General features: G+C 48.3%; 1 protein-coding gene across 2 annotated transcripts in view; it reads right to left on the reverse strand.

Annotated features, from left to right (window-relative positions):
• Positions 1-3,526: 3,526 nt before the first annotated feature.
• TOX2 (TOX high mobility group box family member 2) overlaps positions 3,527-20,633 on the reverse strand; it is a 147,894-nt gene continuing 130,787 nt past the window's right edge. The window contains exons 4-9 of one of the 2 annotated variants that reach the window (XM_060078428.1): positions 9,804-10,043; positions 6,944-7,171; positions 6,399-6,479; positions 5,184-5,579; positions 4,369-4,496; positions 3,527-3,563 (exon numbers count right to left, since the gene is read on the reverse strand). In XM_060078428.1, the coding sequence (XP_059934411.1) occupies positions 3,527-3,563; positions 4,369-4,496; positions 5,184-5,579; positions 6,399-6,479; positions 6,944-7,171; positions 9,804-10,043 (1,110 nt within the window). The remainder of the gene's footprint in view (positions 3,564-4,368; positions 4,497-5,183; positions 5,580-6,398; positions 6,480-6,943; positions 7,172-9,803; positions 10,044-20,633) is intronic. The other variant, XM_060078429.1, reaches the window with a different exon arrangement.

Below are 20,633 nucleotides of genomic sequence, written 5' to 3' on the forward strand. Positions count from 1 at the left end.
CTCGGCCTTTGCCCCCGCTGTGAGCCCTGCTAGGATTCCAATGTGCTTGCGGGGTCTGGGAGATGGATGCCGCTGAAGCGGGCACTTGGCACCAGGAAGGCCGAACGGTTTTGGTTCTGGGGCCAGCTTCACGGACAGGGGGCGGGCTGGGCGTGGAGGGTAGCTGCAGAGAGGAGCTGAGGGTCCTCACAATGTCAGGGCCACTGCACTAGGGTCCAGGCAATAGCACGTGACCTCGAGGTATGGCGGGCCCAGGCCATAGACTGGCCTTGGCATAGCGGGGGCGCAGTGGCTGCAGGGGTACCTGGTCTATTCTGAGGCTGTGGAGCCCGGGGTGCAGGTTTGGGAGCACAGGGGCAGGGTGAGGGCATCTGGGCAGAGGCCTCAGTGCTTTTACAGAGGGTGTGGCATCGGGCTCCCCGGGACTCCGTGGGCTGTACCAGCATCATCTCAGGGCAGAGTTGGAAGGCGGCGGCAGACACTGCTTCCTGGGGAGAGGACTTCTTAGGGGAGAGGATTTCTTTGTGAACATGTGGGAACCTAGATCCCCCTTGCGTGAAGCTTGAGTTGGTTTCAGGGGCTGAAAGTCTTGCATTTGAAGGTAGGGCCAGAGCCAGTGAAAGAATACGGAACTTTACTGGTGTGGACTCACTGTGCTCAGCTAGGATGGGTAGGTCCATGACCCGAGAAATAGAGCCTGAGATGGGATCTCTGGGTGAAGAAGCTTACCAGGTGGGTGCTCTCAAAAGGGGGTGAGGTAAGCAGGGCAGGGTAGAGAAGCAGCTAAGCAAGGATGGAGACCTGTTGCATCATGATCCCCCGGGAGCTCTGGAGCATGCGTGGTACCAAGGAGTTGGCTGCTCCGTTATTCGATCACTAGCTGAGGGTAGCTCTGGGGAATGGGGCATCCCCTCCTGGTCCAGGGCAATGACTGGGACAAAGGGAGCTGCTGAGAACTGTGAGCGGCCACCAGTCAGGAGCTGGGAGCTGGGTGCTGGCCCATAAAGCGATCTGGGGAAGGCACCAACAGCATCCACTATAGTAGCATCGTGGACTCCACGGCCCTGAAATCCGCCTTCTTGTACCTTCCACTGACCATTGGCTCTGTTTCCACTCTCTGGGGCCACAGGATGCAACCGCTTGGCCACCTCCTGATATATGTAGGCAGAGTATTCAGACTCTGCTTGGGTGCTTCTGACTGTCCCTTGCAGCTGAGAGAGGCCAGCCTCGGAATGTGGATGTGTCCAAAGGCATCCTGAACTCCTGGTGCAGCAATGGGCAGCGGGGCAGGTAGAAGTGTCCGCCTCGAGAGCAAGAATCCGATAGCCTTGCACTCTTTTTTTTTTTTTTTTGCGGTACACGGGCCTCTCACCGTTGTGGCCTCTCCAGTTGCGGAGCGCAGGCTCTGGACGCGCAGGCTCAGCGGCCATGGCTCACGGGCCCAGCCGCTCCACAGCATGTGGGATCTTCCCGGACCGGTGCACGAACCCACGTCTCCTGCATCGGCAGGCGGACTCTCAGCCACTGCGCCACCAAGGGAGCCCAGCCTTGCACTCTTGTTATCTGGGGCTGTCTGCATGGATCCCAATGATGCTGTTTTCCCCAATGTAGAAGCAAGAGTCGAACATTAAACTAAGTCATCAGTGTGTTACTGACAAGCTCCACATATAGGAAAGGAAATTGTGACCACATGAAATATTTATGCTTCACATCGCAATGATGCTACTGACATGACAGCGTGTTGTTTTTGTGTGGCTGGCTTTTCTTTTTTTCTTTTTCCAAAGTGGATTACAAAATGCCCTCCAGTGAGGAAACTGCCCACAGAGAAAATGCGCCTCATCCCGGGAGCTGTTATCTGGGCGAAGCGGGGCTACATGATTGGAGAACGAGGGGCCAGGCCCGTGGAGCCTCCTCTGTCTGGGTCATGGGCCTGATTTGGGGTGCCAGCACCTGTCACCCTCCTCAAAATAACTGTGTCACGGGGCGCAAAAGCTGCAGTCTCCCCAAAGCTCCACTACACCAGCGATTGTGATTTTTCCCGATACAATTAAAGTAGTCACGTAATTATTACTTTTTTGGGAAGTATCATCCCCTAAAATCTGTCAGGAAACCTGGCTAAGAGTCCCTCCTTGTCTGGGATGCTGGCTACACTCGGGCTTGGAGGAGTCCCTCTGCCCGCCCTGGGCTCCTGCTGTCCTGAACCCACCTCTCACCTCCACCAGACTGGAAGCTTCCAGAGGTCAGAGGCCCCATCGGTGGCGAGGGAGGGGTCAGTAGGGACTCACTACAGTCACCTGCCCATGAGGGCCCTTGCGTGGCCAGCACTCTATGCCAGAGCGCCTGGAATCATCATGAGAACCCTACGTGTTCACACCATCATTATCCCATTTCTACAGATGGGAAGACTGAGGCCAGCAGGGCTCTGTCACCCATAGAGACCCTTGGGGGTGGGGAAAGGGCAGGTGGGACTTTGCCCTCAATCTGACTGACACCAGGGGCTCTGTCCTGGTGAAGCCACCACCAAAGTCCACTCCAGAAGGCCTGGCCCTGGCTTACCAAGTGTAAGGAGAGACAGGCTTGTTGCCAACTTTTCACAAGTTTTATTATAAAGAAATTCGAGAGAAGCACTGGGCACTGAGGCAGACATTTGCAGGGTCAGAAAACGGCTGCAAACATTAAGGACCCAAACCCAAACCAAGCCCCCAAAGCACGCACACTTTGTGATAAACTGCATTTTTGTTCTCAGTTGTTCCTTATAAATAGACAGAAGTCATTGTTGGCCATTTTAAATAAACGTATGATTAAAAAAAAAAAAAGCGCAATGTCTCTGAGTGTGGCTATAAATCTTCCGGTTCCTGCTGTACAGACGATGAAACGGTTTGGCCGCTTCTTTCGTGCACATCTCCCTTAAGATAACACTTAAAAAAATGTGCTAAGGGTCATAGAAAATGTTTTTTACCTTAAAGGAATCTACTTTCCCCCCACCCCTCCCCACCCCGCAACAAAATAATCTTACAGGTGTCTTCAGCACAGTTCCTAAAACACGTAGTCAACTAGTACTTACACGGAGCCAACAGTTTATGAGTTTCATAATGTCTTGTTCGCACTGTAAAACCGTATTTGCACATCTGGGGCTGAGCTGGCCCCTGCCCTATGCATCTGGGGGCGGGTTTCTGCTGCAGAGTGATCCGTCCAGGGGCGGCTCACGCGACTGTGGGCTGGGGCCAGACGTCCCGACATAGGGTACGGTGGCAGGGAGAGGAGCAGGGTCCACAGTAACCCTGGAGCAAGCAGGGCAGGGGGCGGAAGGTTCCTGCAGGTTCTTTGGGCTGGCGGCGGGCGGGGCGCTGCCTCTGCAGAGTCTGGTGGGAGGTTGAGGAAGAGACTCAGCCCGGGGCCGTGGTCGTGTCACTGCTCTCTCTTCTCCGGCACCCTGCCTCCTGCCAAGGCCTCTTTTCTGCTGTCAGCCCTTCAGGCTCTGAGCAGTGCCCTTCCAGCAAGCCTCAGGGAGGAGAGGGAGGCGGGCTTAGGTGAGGTAGAGAGATTTATCCCTGGGGAGGAGGCTGGGGGAGAAAGGAGAGGCTGTCAGAGTGGATGTGACGCCTCCACCCCGCCCCAGGCGCCCCCCTGGCCCTCAAGGGCCTGGACACAAGGCCCGGGGCACACCTGGCCCTTCACGGCCTCCCTGGATTCGGCTGCCCCTCTGAGGATGAATGAGGGTCTTTCCTGGCCCCTCCCTGACTATCCACTGGGCAGAACCAAACACCCCTCCTGGAATCCTGGCAGGAGACCACCTGGTCCTCAGCGGATACAAAAAGCTCAAACCTCAAAATGAGACCAAGTCTGTGCTGTGACTGGTGCCCAGAGCTCCCACGGGATCAGGCTGAAGCCAGTCTCCAGCCGAGGCCACGCCCTCGCTAAGCTCCCCCGCTGCCCTGGCCTGCTTCCCTCCCCCACCCCTTCTCCTGCAGGTTCTCCCTGAACATGTATACATCATCAAGGACACCCAAATCCCTGCCTCAAGCTCTGCTTCTGAGGAAGCTGACTGAAGACAGATGGCTTGGCTATGAGTGCCATGTCAAGCACTTGTGAAAAAAAACAGGACGGAAGGAAAACCAGCAAGAGTGAAGACAGGCCTTAGTTTCCCCTGCGGGCCTGGCACCAGACCAGGTGAGTCCCTCTGGGGCCTTGCTTTGGTCCTCTCCTGAAGACGACGGGCACCTGGTGCCCACGAGGCCCTCCTGCAGGGCTGACAGTGACCTGCAGTGTCTCCCTTGTCCTTTCCCACCCTGGCATCCCATCCTCGCGCTCCACGTGTAGGCAGGACAAAGGCAGCACCAAGGGTGGGCGAGTGGGGTGAGGGCCGACCTGCAGGTGCTGATGCCACACTCCCCGCTGGGGTAACTGCTGTCCCAGTCTCCGCTGCTCGTGGGGTTGGATGGGCCAGGGGAGCGGGATCCGGAACCACTGGGGAACTCAGAGATGTGAGGGAAGTCCTGCCGAGGTGGGGAGGAGGAGGCGGTGAGCAAAGGAGAGCGAACGGGGTGCATCGCAGGCAGCAAAAGGGGACGGGGGCGTGTTCGCAGAGACACTTCCCCGGCTTATAAGAAATCTCCGCTCTGCCTGGAACGCTTCTTTCTTTTCCCTAGTAGACCACGTTCTGGAAAATTCAACCCTTCTCTTAGCTACGTGGGGGGGAGGGGGTGACAGACTTTCTTTTTCCTGGACCTCAGTTTCCCACTCTGTAAAATGGGTTTCTTGGGCTGAGTGACCTCCCAGGGCCAAGCAAGTCTTGGAATTACCAGTGTCTGTGGAGCAATTAGGGGGATCTGGCTTCAAAGGCTTTGGGGAGAGCCAGGAGCTAGGGTTGATCTAGCAGTGGCCTCAACCCCTCCGGCCAGAGAGCAGAAATGGACGGAGGCTGAGGGAGGAGGGCCTGAGATACCCTAAGAACCTGAAGAATTTGTCTGGCTACTTGCCAACTGTTCTCTGCAGCCAGAGCGTCTCAGGCAAGGTGTACCCATCCCGTTTCACAGTTGCAGTAACTGAGGCTCAGAGAGGTAAGGTGCTAAGGCTGAGGTCACACAGCCGGTGAGTGGCAGGGCCAGTATTTGGAATCCCAAGCTGCCTCCCCTTTCTGCAAGGGGTCCCCGAGGGGCACGTTCTCACTGGACCCTGCTTACCTGTGGCCCTGGAGGTGAGGGGCTCACGGCCAACTGCACCTGGAGTGCCATGGGAGCGGGCAGGATGGGAGGCTGGGGGGCTGGGGACATGCTGACGGGGGGGCTGAGGAGGGTGCCCTGGGGGTGGGGCGGCAGCGGCAGCTGCTGGTGCAGGGGGCTGCTGAGAGGGAAGGAAGGGGGCGGGGGCGGGGATGCGCTGAGGCCCGGCAGCAGCGACTTGGAGCCCAGCGTCCGGGCAAGGCTGGCGGGGGAGGCCCCGCTGCGGAAGGCCTGCAGGTCGGATGGTGTCAGGAAGGAGGCCAGGCCTGGCATGGCGTACACGGGCTGCTTGGGTGGCAGCATTTGGGCCGGTGGGTTCGCCTGAGTGCTCTTGGTCTCACCCTGGTCGGGGGAGCTCTGGAAGGAGACAGACACCAGTCACTCTGGAGAAGGTGGATAAGCCAGAACTTGGGCCACGAGATCGTGTGGTTTTGTCACCCACTGGCGTGGCTCCTGGCTGGCTCTCAGGCCCCTGGGGAAAGAGCTGGGGACTCACCAGAGATAATTCAGGGTCCAGCACACTTGGCTCTGACCATCCAACCACCCCTGCTTTAATCCCTGGGGGCTCCCCTGCCCACGGGAGAACCCATGCTTCTCAGCCTGGCCCGAGGGGCCAGCATCGTCCAGCTGGGCTATCCTCTACTTAGGCTTCTCCCCAGCCTCTGCGCCTTAGTGTGGGCTGTTCCCTTGATTTGGGACACCCTCTTTGCTTGGCCCGTTATGGCCTAACCCAGAAGCCACGTCCTCTGTAGCAGCTTCCAGACCACCCTCTGCCCCCCGTGGACCACACAACCACTGCCACACTGAGCCTCCTGCAGTGCTGGTGCTAAGGAATGAGGCAGAGAGTGCAAGACAGGAGGAAAGGCCACATCTGAAGACTGGCAAAACTGGGTCTCAATCCTGGTACAGCCATCTAACAAGTTGGCTACTCGCAGGCAGGTAGCTTAACTCCGCTGTGTAACAGGTTCTTCTTGGAAGAATTAAATGAGATGCATGTACGCTATGCATGTAAAGCATGAGCTTGGCACAGAGGCGGTGCACTGGAGAAGGGACCACATTGGTCTTATCCATCCCTTCCAAGACCTATGGTGTTGACCATTCCCGCCTTGGTTCTTGCTCTATCCCTCAAGGGGCCCCATTCTTATCAGGGCTGGACCTAGGGATTCCAGGTGTTACCTTGGAGACAAGGCTGGCCCTGTAGGCTGCCAGAGCCTTCAGATACTCCTTCTTCGCTGCTTCGGTCTTCCTCTTGTAGGCCTGAAAGATCCAAGATGTGGGCAATATCGAGGAGAGGTCAGGTGGTCAGCCTGAGTCCACAGGGCTGGTAACTGGCATTTACCTCGGAGCTAGCTCTGCTCTTATTCTCCCTGCAGGCCCCTGAGAGGAGGCCACAGGCCTCTAGTCAGCAGATAAGAAAGCTCTGGCTTGGACCCCAGACTTTTAGAGTTGGAGGCCAAGATGGATGAAGATGCCTGTTCTCATTTAACAGATGAGGAAGCAGAGGTCCAGTGTTTTTCTCCACTTAACCAAGTCGCTAGTGAACGCAGCTGCAAAACAGCCAAATCAGAAGGGTCCTACCTCCCCAGCTTACAGATGGGCAAACTGAGCCTAGCAAAGACCTCTGCAGGAGTCTCTAGTTCCAGAGGCTGGGCCTGGTTCCAGACCTTCCAAGTCTGACCTCAAAGGCTTGAGGGATGGCCCAGAAAGGGATGGAGGCTCACCTGCTTCTGCTCCTCTCCCAAGCTGTCCCACATGGAGGCCACGATTTTGGACACGTCCCCGAAGGTAGCACTGGGGTTCTGTCCTTTGATGGCGGCCTGAGTGTCTCTGAAGAAAAGCGCGTAGGCTGACACAGGTTTCTGTGGCTCATTGGGGTCCTTCTTCTTCTTCTTCTTTGGGTTCTTGGCCTTTCTGCCGGGGTCGGCGGAGGGTCTCTTTTCTCCCGACATCTGCCCGGGTGAGAGGAGTCAGAAATCAGAGAAGCCCGGGGCCTCCTGTCAAAGGGGACCCGACCCAGTCTCAGGCAGAGCTGGACTTTCTTCAGCTTTTCCCTGCTTGTCCAGCCCTGCTTAAACACAGGCAGCACCTGGGGGCTGGCCACGCTCCCCCCGGGCTTGAACACACACACACACACACACACACACACACACACACACGCATGCACACATGTCCTGGGTATGAGCGCTGGGTTTTTCTATTTTCTTTCTTTCTTTTTCTTTTTTTTTTTTTTTTTAAATCTAGTACTGCATTTTTTGTTTAACTCATCAATGAGAATCAGCATGATGGTAAAGTTGATTCAAAGAAATACAAGAGAAAGAAAGTGGTTAATGCCCTGGAGAGCAATAAAACTATCACCTCTGGGGCTTCTAGTCTTTTGTACTGGACAGAAGTCATTTCTGTCTCTACAGGGAAAAATTCATTTGCCTTGTAATCAGACAAAAATCGTTTACAACTTCATTGCTTTTCCCCCAAGTTAACATCTTCCTTTACAGAGTATAAAACCCCCTAATCAATAATGAAGGAGGGGGCCTCCCTGGTGGCGCAGTGGTTGAGAGTCCGCCTGCCGATGCAGGGGATACGGGTTCGTGCCCCGGTCTGGGAGGATCCCATGTGCCGCGGAGCGGCTGGGCCCGTGAGCCATGGCCGCTGAGCCTGCGCGTCCGGAACCTGTGCTCCGCAACGGGAGAGGCCACAACAGTGAGAGGCCTGCATACAGCCAAAAAAAAAAAAAATAATGAAGGAGGAATCAAAACAAAGGCACAATCTCCCAGAGAATCAGATCATTTTTGAGAGTCTGTTAGACGATGCTGTACTATGCCATTGAAAGAATGTGCAGTTATCCGTTCTTGGACTATTTCCAAGTTTTGGATAGATATATTTTTCTTAACAGCTCTCCCCTCCTGTGATCACAAATAATGCCCAGAGATTATCTTTGATTACATAAGATCAGTCTCCTCCACCACATTTCAGCTGTGTGACTTGGGACCAGTGGCTTAGTCCCCCTGACCCCCCCTTTGAAGTGGTTGGATGGAGTGAGGTTAATGTAACTGTCGCCAGGTGTGGCCTCACCCTGGACACCTGGCCTCTGATGCAGTCAGACGCCAGGACCACCATACTGTGAGCACCTCACTTAGGGCTTCCAGGATGCGGAGCGGGTGGGAATACCGCCTCCCCCACCACCACCACAGACTAGGACTCCCAGGCCACCCAGGGACCAGGGATTTTGGTCAAAGGCCCTGGATCCTGCCGTGAAGACCATGGCTCTATGCACCAAGGAAATGAAGGCGACACCATGAACTGATAAGGAAACTGTGGGCCAGTGGATAAGACTCGGGCCTGCACATTTGAGGGACGGTGAAGGGCAGTCTGTAGCCACACTGGCTCTGTTCCTGAGTGTTTCTCTGCAGCCACTTGCCTCCCCAGGCCTTAGTTCTGACAGCACCATGGCAAGGCTCTGACAGGATAGGAGATGCGGATGGACGCACCTTGTAATTGAGGGATAGCTGAGCAGATGAGGCACGGCAGGTGGTTAAGAGCACACATGCTGGAGCCAGACTACAACCACCTTCGTTTAAATCCCGGTTCTATGACACTTGATAAGTTACTTAACCTCTCTGTGCCTCAGCTTCCCCATCTGCCAATCGAAGATAATAAAGGCACCTACCCCATAGGGTTGCGATGAAGATTACATGGATTAATTCCTGTCGTGTCCTCAGAATAGTGTCTGGCCCGTGAAAGAGTTTTAGAAGGGTTTGTTAAATAAAAATAAAATTAAATTAAAACTGCCCCCGCCTGGACTACAATAGAGACCAAGTTATCCTGAGGATGTAGCTGGACCAGGATCCAGAGGTGCCCACCCCAGCCCGGAGGTCAGGGTGCCTGCAGGATGGCATGGGTGCCACGGTTACTGCCCCAGGCCTCTGCAGGGCCGCCACGTGGAAAGGGGTGAGAGGCCCTTATGAAGAAGAAAGGGAGGGAGGCGTGGTGGAATCAAGCCTTGATTCTGCCGGCGGCTCATTGGGAGATTCCGGGCAAGCACATCCACCTCTGGCCTTTCGGGGCCTCTGTTTTCGTAAAACAAGATGCTCTTCGACAGGGAGGGAGATCTAGAGTCAGTGCAAAGAAAGGATGGGAGCCTGGACACATGGTGAGTTCTCATCCCTGACGTGTTCTTGAAGAGGCAGGACCACCCCTGGTTCCAGGGATACAGGTTGGGCCATGCCCCCAAGGTGGGGGAGTCCTTTTTAGTGCTCCATCCTGCAATGCTGCCCAGAGCGCTGCTGGACCACCCATCTCTGTGGTCCTCCAAAGTGGGCCAAAAAGGCCAAAGCGGTCGTAAGACGTGGCCCTGAGGATATTGCCAATGCCATCAATGCCACTGAAATGACCCACTGGCTATTCAGGAATAAGACGACATCACATTTATCCAGAATTTTCCTCCTTTTTTTTTTTTTCCAGCAAAGGGTATAGTTATACTCTTCTAGTCTTTTCTAGAAGTAGGTGATGACCATTTCCATGCAGGGCCTGTCCCCTTGCTGACAGGAGGGCATCTTAAGCCTTTGCATCTCCATCCCTACGTACCTTGAAATGCGCTTCCGACTCCTCCTCCTGAGTTGAACTGGAGGGAGAGGGGGTCGCCGACTTGCTCCCTGGGGGTGACGGGGAGCTGTGGGCGATGCCACTCCGGACGCCCATCTGAGAAATGAGCTGGGACTGGCTGAGGGCGCTCATGTGGCTGGCCAGCATCGCCGGGCGGCCCAGCAGGGGCCCTGGTCGGCCTGAGTCATAGGCAGCAACCTCTGAGTGGACCATCTCCTGGATCTGAGAGAAGAGGAGATTGCATGCTGAGTTAGAAAGGACCAGCACATCTGCATGTGTATGTACCAGACTCAGAGGAGGGGGTCCCCTCTGAGCTGTGGCTTCCCCATGGATCGCCCACAGGTGAGTGTCCATTCTGTTCTGACACCTGCACAATTAGATGCACCTCTGGGGGGTGCCATTCTGTTGATATTCACCCTGGACAGAGAGTCAGCATCTCAGCCCTTGCTAGAGAGCCCAGTCCAGCTGTGAAGAGATCATTTTATGATACTGGGTTTTCCTTCCTGGAACACGGTGTATCTTTGCATTTATTCACCATGCAGCGTGATAGCAAAGAGCATAGAAGCTGGAAGCCGAGTGCATTTTGAATCCTGGTTCTGCTGTTTATACACTGGGTGACTTTGGCCAAGTTACTTAACCTCTTTGTGCCTCAGTTTCTTCATCTGAAAAATTTGGATAATGACTAAACTTACCTTCTAGGGTTGTTAAGGATTAAATCTGCCTGGCACATAATAAGCCCTACCTTGTATGAGGGTTTGTTAAATACATAGAATAAATAAATCCCTTAATAAAGTTTGCACATTTTCCCCCCACAGGTCAGTCATTTTCTTATTATCTATTCCCCATGATATTTTCTAACTGGTTATTTTTAGACTATAAAGAAAGCTACTAATTTTTATATACAGGCATTTCTCATACTAAACACATTTAGAATAGTGTACACTTTTTACCTAAAATTTACATACACACACACACACACACACACACACACTGTTCAGTGAGGCATGACAATTTGCATACTCTTACAATTATTTTTATTTCCTCTGAATTTGTGGTTAAATTCTAATTTTTAATATCCAGTATCTGTGTTTTCCTTTTACTTGTTCTTCGTTAGGGAGCCTCATTGGTTTTCTATTTTATTTTGTGGGATTTTTTTTTTCTCCTCAAAAGAATCAAATTTCAAATTTGTTTATCAGGTCTACTCCTTCTCCATTTTCTAATTCTTTTTTTTTTTTTTTGCGGTACGCGGGCCTCTCACTGTTGTGGCCTCTCCCGTTGCGGAGCACAGGCTCCGGACGTGCAGGCTCAGCGGCCATGGCTCACAGGCCCAGCCGCCCTGCAGCACGTGGGATCTTCCCGGACCGGGGCACGAACCCGTGTCCCCTGCATCGGCAGGCGGACTCCCAACCACTGCGCCACCAGGGAAGCCCCATTTTCTAATTCTTTAATATTTAATTTTATCTTTATTAATCTCTTCCTCTGATTTTTACATATTTATTAGTGTTGCTTCCCCCCCCAATTTTGGGTCGCATTTTCAATTCAGTATTTTCATTCTCAATGTTTAGAAATAGGTTTCATGTTATGAATTTTCCCCTGAACATGACCTTAACATTTCTCAGACTTCCATCACGTGAGATTTTCATTATTGTTCTTTTTGATGTATTTATTTTTAAATTTCAGTTTTAATTTCCTCTCTCATCCAATCTATGTTTAAGAAGAGTTCTGAAATTTCTTTTTCTTTTAAATTTAATATAATTAAAAAATTTTTTTGGCTGCGTTGTTTCTTCGTTGCTGCGCGCGGGCTTTATCTAGTTGCGGTGAGCGGGGGCTACTCTTCATTGCGGTGCGCGGGCTTCTCATTGCGGCGGCTTCTCTTGTTGCGGAGCACGGGCTCTAGGCGTGCGGGCTTCAGCAGTTGCAGCACCTGGGCTCAGTAATTGTGGCTCATGGGCTTAGTTGCTCTGCGGCATGTAGGATCTTCCCAGACCAGGGCTTGAACCTATGTCTCCCTGCACTGGCAGGCGGATTCTTAACCACTGTGACACCAGGGAAGTCCGAGTTCTGAAATTTCTGTGCCATCAGGGAAGTCCGAATTCTGAAATTTCAAAGAGGTCAAAATTTTTGTTGTTTCTTTTCTTTTGCTCCTAATTTCTAGTAACAAACGTGATCTAAGAATATGATCTGTACTATTTGCACTTTTGAAAATTTATTCAGGTTTCCTTTAAGACCCAAATATGTTTAAAATTTGTATATATTTCACAGTATTTAAGGGCAAAGGGGAGCTGTGTTTGCAGAGTAATATAATAGTGACATTTCTCTGTCCTATCAGTGGTGATTATATTATTTCGATTCCTTTGGTTTCTCAAAGTTGCCTACAATTTTCTGCTTCCATCAAAATCTCCCTTTAATGCTTAAAGTTTTTGTTTTGGGAATTTGATGTTGGTTTTTATTGCAAAAAGAAAACTGGCAATTATATCTTCGTAACAGATTAAACTTTAGTATTATTATAAAGTGTCTAATTTTTGCCTTGAATTCAGTGGAGTCTGATATGAACATTGCTATCCTTGCCTGTATATATACTTGTTTGAATTTGTTTGGCATTTCTTCATTTCTGAGGAACTTTCTTTTTTACGTGTCAGTTTCCATTTTTTCGGGTTATCTTTGTCAAATGTTGGGTTTTTTTGTGTGATGGTCAGCTTTAGAAAAAGAACTGAGTTGTTTCTCTTTTTCTTTATGTCCTGGAAGAGTATAAATAACAAAGAAATGATTATTTTCCTTAGAGAACTGAAAGAGTTTAGACATAAAAACATCTGAGGCTCAGGGCTTTTTGAAAGATTGATTTTTACAATATTTGCTATGGCTAATAGGTCTATTTTAGTTTCCACATTCTCTTGAGTTAGTTTGGTTATATATATATATATATATATATATATATATATATATGTATGTATATACATATATACATACACACACACATATATTTAGAAAATTGTATACTTCATCCAGATTTTAATACCAGTAGCATAAAATTAGGATAACATTACCATATTTTTAACCTACTTTATGGTTTTAAATCCCCATTCTCAATTGTAATACTGTGAATGCATGTTGCTTTTTAAAATTTTCCTTCTCAAAAGTTTATATATTTTTAACTGTCCAAAGAACCAGTTTTTATATTTAAACAGGTCAATTTGACAACTTTTCTGATCATTATTAAATTTTGCTTTTCTCTCTTTAATATTAACTTCGGGTTATCATGTTGCTTTTTATCTAGCTTTTCAAATTAAACAATTTACTTATTTTCACATTTTCTTTTTTAATAATAGAAGTAGCTAGGGCAGGGGTTCAAACAGGGACACTTTTGCCATGTAGGAGATGTTTTTGGTTTTAACTGGGTGAGGGGGGTGCTGCTACTGGTGTCTAGTGGGTCGAGGGGCCAGGGATGCTGCTCAACACCCTATAGAGCACAGAATGCTCCCCAACAAGAGTTATGTACCCAAAATGCCAACAGTGCTGAGGGTGAGAAGTCCGGCTCTGTAACCATGATTTTTTCCCCCTGAGGAGGACTGTAGCTGTATCAGAGAAATATTTTTAAAATATTCTACAACTGAAGATTTGATTTTCCTTTTTACCCTAGAATTATTTGGAAAAGAGTCTTTGTTAATGTAGCCTTTTGTGACTGTGGCCAGGGAACATAACATCTAGGATTTTATCTTTGTGGTACTGAAGTTTTCATTATGGCTTAAGATATGATCAATTTTTGTAAAACTTTCATGTGCCTCTGAGATAATGTTTACTCGGTAACATACACATTTCTCTATGTGTCTATTCAATAAACTGTTTTGACTACTTTAGCTGTGAAATCTCGAGAAAAATGAGTTTAAGCCTCCTACTACTATTGTGTTCCTATCAGCTTCACTATAGAATTTAAACCGGTTTTCTTTATATTGATGTGAAGTTATTCACTCCCATATATGTCCCAGAATTACGGCTTCTCCTTGTTAATTTTTTAAAAAGTATGTTTGCCTCAATTAATGTTTCTATCTTAAATCCTACTTTATCTGTGGCAATTATCACTTTCTTGATTTTTCCACTGTTTTATTTACTATACTTCAATAAAACATTTTTAAAAAACCACAACGAGGTATCACCTCTCATCTGTTAGAATGGATATTATCAAAAACACAAGAAATTACAAATGTTAGCAAGGGTGTGAGAAAAGGGAGCCTTTGTATACTGTTAGTGGGAATATAAATTGGTGTAGCCACTATGGAAAACAGTATGGATGTTCCTCAAAAACTTAAAACTAGGCTACCATATGATCCAGCAATCTCATCCCTGGGTATATATCCAGAAGAAATGAAATCACTACTTTGAAGAGATATCTGCACCCCATGTTTACTGCAGCAACATTCATAATAGCCAAGACATGGAAACAACGTAAATGTCCGTGAACAGATGAAGGGATAAAGAAAATATGGTACATTTTACAATGTTATTCAGCCATAGAAAAGAAGGAAACACTGCCTTTTATGGCAGTGTGGACGGACCTTGAGAGCATTAGGCTAAGTGAGATGAGTGAGACAGAGAAAGACAAATACTTTATGTTCTCACTCATATGTGGGTTCTAAAAAAGCTGAACTCAGAGAGTACAGTGGTGCTCGCCAGGGCCAGGGGGTTGGGGGAAATGGGTGAAGGTGGTCAAAGGGTACAAACTTCCAGCTGTATGATGAATAAATTCTAGGGATCTAATATACAGCATGGTGACTATAATTACCAATACTATATTATATAATTAAAAGTTGTTAAAAGAGTAGATCTTAAAGTTATCACCACATACACACTTATGGTAATTATTTCACAGTATATACATGCATCAAATCATCATGTTGTATACCTTAAAATTACATATGTTAACTCTCAATAATACCTCAATAAAGCTGGAAAAATTTTGAACACTTTGAACGAAAGGTAGGTTTTAAAATCTATTCTCTAAACATCCTTTTCCATTCCAACATGTACACACTCCTTTTTCCATGAATCTTAAAGAAGGATCTGACATTATTTCTTCAAGGGCAAATTGGCCTTGGGGCTCTCTATTTAGGGCTTGTTTTTTGTTTCTTTTTTTCCTTCCCAGCTGCCTGTTTTAGAATTCTTCAATCAGTTATACCTGACTCAGTAATTTAATATATGGCCAACACTTGATAAAGGCAGATTTTGAATTTTTGCAAATCTGCTAAGTCTGAAATGCTCCCAAAGTTGATCTAATTTGCACTGCCCTGTTTACTACAGAAGTCAAGCATTTTTTCATTCGTTTCCTGGCCATTTGGGTTTCTGTTTATACTGCTGGTGGGAGTGTAAACTAGTCAGATACACATTTTAGGAAGAAATCTGATAATCCATATCCTATGACCTAGCAATTCTATACCAAGATATTTACTATAAAGAACTTTCCCACATGCACAAGAAGACATATATACTGCAGGAAATTTTAAAGACTCTGAAATGGGCAAACGAATGTTCTTTCAATGGCATCCTGGGTGCTGGCTAGTCGACCTCAGGGTTACCTGTTTCTATAGAAATGTGTGCCTTTGTCTTTGACTAGGCTATTTTACAACTTTGTAAGCTGTACAAAAATGATATTAGTGCAACTTATTTTTTTAATCATTAAATTTTTTTAAATTGTGGTAAAATACACATAAGATAGGATTTACCATCTTAACCATTTTAAAGTATATCGTTCAGTGGCATTAAGTACATTCACATTGTTGTGCTACCATCACTACCATCCATCTCCAGAGCTCCTTTCATCTTGTAGAACTGAGACTTTGTATCTATTAAACCATAACTTCCTGTTGCTTCCTCCCTGCAGCCCCTGGCAACCACCATTTTACTACTATGAAATTTGACTATTCTATGAATCTGACTGCTTTAGGTACCTCCTGAAGTGGAATCATACGGTATTTTTTCTTTTGTGTCTGGCTTATTTCACTTAGCATAATGTCCTTAATGTTCATCCATGTTGTAGCATGTATCAGAATTTCCTTCCTTTTAAAGGCTGAATAGGGCCTCCCTGGTGGCGCAGTGGTTGAGAGTCCGCCTGCCGATGCAGGGGACGCGGGTTCGTGCCCCGATCCCGGAGGATCCCACGTGCCGCGGAGCGGCTGGGCCCGCGAGCCATGGCCGCGGAGCCTGTGTGTCCGGAGCCTGTGCTCCGCAACGGGAGAGGCCACAGCAGTGAGAGGCCCGCGTACAGCAAAAAAAAAAAAAAAAAAAAAAAAAAAAGGCTGAATAAAATTTCATTGTATGCATATAATGCATTTTGTTTATCCATTCATCTATTGATGGACACTTGGGTTGCTTCCACATTTTGGCTATTGTGAATAATGCTGCTATGAACACAGATGTACAAATATCTCTTCAAGACCCTGCTATCAACTCTTTTGGATATATACCCAGAAATAGAATTGCTGGATCATATAGTAATTCTATTTTTAATTTTTGAGGAGCTGCCATATTGTTATCCATAGGGTCTACACCATTTTATATTCACACCAACAGTGCACAATTTCTCCACATCCTTGCCAACTCTTGTTTTCTTTCTCTCTCTCTCTCTCTCTCTCTCTCTTTTGGATAGTAACAATCCTAATGGTTGTGAGGTGGAATGCAAATGATTCTTATCCATAAAAATGCAAAAAATGTTGTCTGGTAGAGGTACCAGTTGATTGCATCCTGTAGAAAAGAAGAACCCGAACATTATATTATTGCTCTATAGATATCAACCAGTTTTGCATTTATAAGAAAATTTATTTCAGCATTCTTGATCGCCTATATACATACCTATTCATCAGATTGTCCTTTGAGCTGATTATAATATCTTACTGGCTTCCTCATTAGTGAATGAATTAAATAAACTGACATGTTTTCATTTTATATTTATATGAAAGTCATATTACCTTTCAAAAATTATACACTACAACAATGGTCATTACAGCACTTTTTTTTAACTCCAGAAAAACTGGGAATAATCTAAATGTTTGCCAGTTGGGAAATGGTGGTAATCTGTGATCTATTCACAGAATGGAATTCTGTACAGAGTTGAAGTGAATGGCCTGGAGCCACACCTACCAATGAGGATGAACTCAAAACAATAATGAGTAAAGAGCTTCAGAAGGAAATATACAGTAGAATACCTTTATGTACATGCTCAAAACATAAAACATTACTATAAAGTGTTTAAGGACATATAAAAATGTAGTAAAATCATAAAAACACCTATTCCAGCCCCTTCCTCTGTCGTGCAGGCGTGCCCTGGGGCTCCCCAAGCCTCTGCCTGAGGTCACATCCTTGCTCAGCTCCTTCCTCTGTGGACTCTGATTCCTTCTCCTTCAATAAACAGCGTTCACAAGAATCCTCGTCTCAGGCTCTGCTTCCAGGAGCCTCACCCAAGTCTCTCTCCATCAGGTCAACTGGTCTCCCCTCTCCGTGGGCTGCATCCCATAAGCATCAAATCATGTTCACTTCTCTCCCATCTTTACGTGAAAAGCTCCCTTAGTTCCAAGTCTCCTAAAAACTGCTGTCCCAACTTTCTCCCCTGCACAGCCAATCTTCTGCAGAGAACTATCTATTCTCACTGTCACTAGGACCTCCCCTCCCGTCGGCAACTCATCTGGCGTGTACCCTCCTTACTACATATACCACTTAATCATCTTCATCATCCTCACCACCATCTTCATCAGTAGGAAGAGGAGGGGGAAGTTTTATTAAGCATTTAATATGTGCCAGAAGCACTGCTAAGCTTTTCCATATATGGCTCATTTAATCACCACAGCTACCATACCAGGTGGGTAATAGAGTCATCCTCAGCTGAGGAAGCCAAGGCTCAGAGAGGTTCAGAGACTTGTCCATGATCACACAGCCACTGCCGGTGGAGCTGGATTTCTCCAGACCATCATACTTCCTCACTAAGCTATGATGCCTTCCCCAAGACACCCCTTAGTCTTTGACTCCAAGAGTTGCTGCCTTGCCCGACAGCCCTCTTCCCTCCAGGGCCTGACTCCTGGCTGTCCAGCTACCTCACTAGTCACTCCTTCTTGGTCTTCTCCAGCCCACTCCTTCAACACTGGCATTCCTCCAGCTCTATCCGACTTTCCCTCCTTTCTTCCATGCCCCCTGGGTGAGTTGTGGCTTCTGCATGGATGCCTACAAATAGGGGGCATCCTCCAGAGATGATTCCAAATTCCCATATCCCATCTAAGAAAGTGTTTTGTTTGAAGCCAATTTCAGGCTTTGAAAGAAAAATGGTGAGCTCACAGGAGCAGTACACAGAAGTGGTCAGACAACGTCAATCCTTCCACACATTCCAGAATTCTCTACCAGTTCACAGGCTCCCTTCCCCAATCAAAGTCCACCCTGCTCTGCCCAACACATTTGGCAACCATTGCCTTTTCTCCTAATCAGCTATAGCAAGTGCTGGGAGGGGTCAGCCCATTTGCCCTTGGCCTAGTTTGGAGGTCTCCCTGACACCACCAGCCCAAGGGTTATTGCCCCTGTTGCTGGTTTCCTGTGTCTCCCTGCCTGACAGCATTCTCTGTCCAAGGAGGCTGAAAGTGCTGAGCCCTAGAAGTGACCCTTCTAGGGCTTGTGGATAAAACCCCGGCTTCCCCTCCCCTCAAGAGGACAATTCTGAGTCTCATTCCATACGCCTCTTGGAGGGTCCACAACAGGATTCCAGTTGGTCCAGGTGGTCACAGCTCATCACCCTGCCCTTTACTGGCTTTCTTCCCTTCCTGTCCCTCTTCCCTTCTTCCTTCCCAGAACATCCTGGGATCATCCCTAAACAAACTACTTGCACCGAAACCTTTGTGTCAGAGTCTGCTTTAAGGGGGATCCCAAATTAAGACACCAGCCCTCCTCTCAGCCCCCAGCATGGCTTCCTCAAGCCCAGGTGCCCTGCTGCCCACCAGAGTGACCCTTCAGGAACATAATATGTCTCCTCCCTCCTCAGAAGCTTTTAATAGCTCCCCCATGACCCGCTAGCCCAGTCCTGGCCTTGTAGGAGCCCACAAAGATCTGCACCATCTCTTTCCTCCCGACCTCTCCAGATCCTTACCGGAGCTTCCCAGGACATGTGGGCTTCGCGCTGGAATGGATACTGTTTCCCCTGTGGCTCATGGGTCCTTTCATCATCTTCAAGCTTACCTGAAATGCCACCTCCTCAAAGAAGCCTTCCCTGACCTCTCCTCCCTCTTTTGGTCACGCCCTTTACCTGGGCCTTCCCCTGGGCTCACCCTGGTGGGTATGGAGCATCTGCTTATGTGCAGAGATATATAATGTGCTTCCCCAGCCCCAGGCAGGCGGCCCAGCCCGCAGCTGGCAGTTATGAGATGTCTGGTAACCAAATGAACCAAGCCTCCTACTTCTCTCATGGAAACATATGGTCACCTCCAGGAGCCACATCTGCAGCCTCTCCAGGAAGGATGAAACAGAGGAAATAGTAAGGGTGTCGCTGTGAACATAATTAGGTTCGCTTGGCTTAATAGATTCTCAGGGCTGCACACAAAGGTGTTTTTCTGCAAAGCTTCATTTGCATTCTCTACGGAGAGTACCCCAGGTGCTGAGAGCAGCCCCACGCTGCAAGGAGAGAATAAGAAATCACACCCGTCTCCTTCCCACTTTCTGCTGATTCACAGAACGCACACCCACCCTGCTTCCTCTGAGGCAGGGACAAGGTGTCATTCAACACAGCCTCACGCTCTGCCCAGGGAATTGGAGGTTTTTTTTTCTGGAGGCAACAGCGGCTCCCCTCACTTCTCTCATTGAAGCCTCTGCCTCAGTTCCAGAGGGTCCAGAAACTTCTCCTTAATTTCCGAGCACGATCAAACCACAAAGGAAAATTAACAAGCCACTGACCAGCATTTTACAATCCCTTCCGTAGCCTCGGAGCAGCTCTTTCTAACAGATACTAATATTCCTGTTTTGTTTTTTTTTTTATAAAGGACTGTTATTATTTCCAGTTTGTTTATTTATTTATTTATTTATTTTTAAACCCACATTTGTTTATTTATTTATTTTTGGCTATGTTGGTTCTTCACTTCTGTGCGAGGGCTCTCTCCAGCCGTGGCAAGCGGGGGGCCACTCTTCATCGCGGTGCGCGGGCCTCTCACCATCGAGGCCTCTTTTGTTGCTGGAGCACAGGCTCCAGACGCGCAGGCTCAGTAGCTGTGGCTCACAGGCCCAGTTGCTCCGCGGCATGTGGGATCCTCCCAGACCAGGGCTCGAACCCGTGTCCCCTGCATTAGCAGGCAGATTCTCAACCACTGCGCCACCAGGGAAGCCCTAATATTCCTGTTTTATAGAGGAATGGTAACCATAGTCATAGTGATACCATATACTTACTATCATGTTCAGGGAGTACGCACTATGTCCCAGGAGCTTCGTGAACAAACCTCTGACATAAACACTCTTATCATCCCCATTTTATAATAAAGATACTGAAACTCAGAGAGGGTAAGTGACTTCCCCAAGGTCACACAGCTAGGTAGTGGGAAAGTCAGAATTCTGGCTGTCTTCCAAGACTGAGATCTTTTTACTGCAACCACGGACCTTAACGGCTCTAATATAGGTGCAGGGTAATGAACCTGCTCTCACAGGACAGCTGTAAGGATCAAATGAAAAAAATGTTGTAGAGAACCTGGCACACAGTAGGTGTTCAACAGGAGAGGTTTCCTTTCCTTCATGCCCTCATGGGCTTGCTCAGGGTATAAGCTTGAACTGGATCTCAATTGGGCTAAGAGGTCAGAAACAATGGAA

Source organism: Mesoplodon densirostris, chromosome 16 (genome assembly GCF_025265405.1).
Source record: "Mesoplodon densirostris isolate mMesDen1 chromosome 16, mMesDen1 primary haplotype, whole genome shotgun sequence".
Lineage (NCBI taxonomy): Eukaryota > Metazoa > Chordata > Mammalia > Artiodactyla > Ziphiidae > Mesoplodon > Mesoplodon densirostris.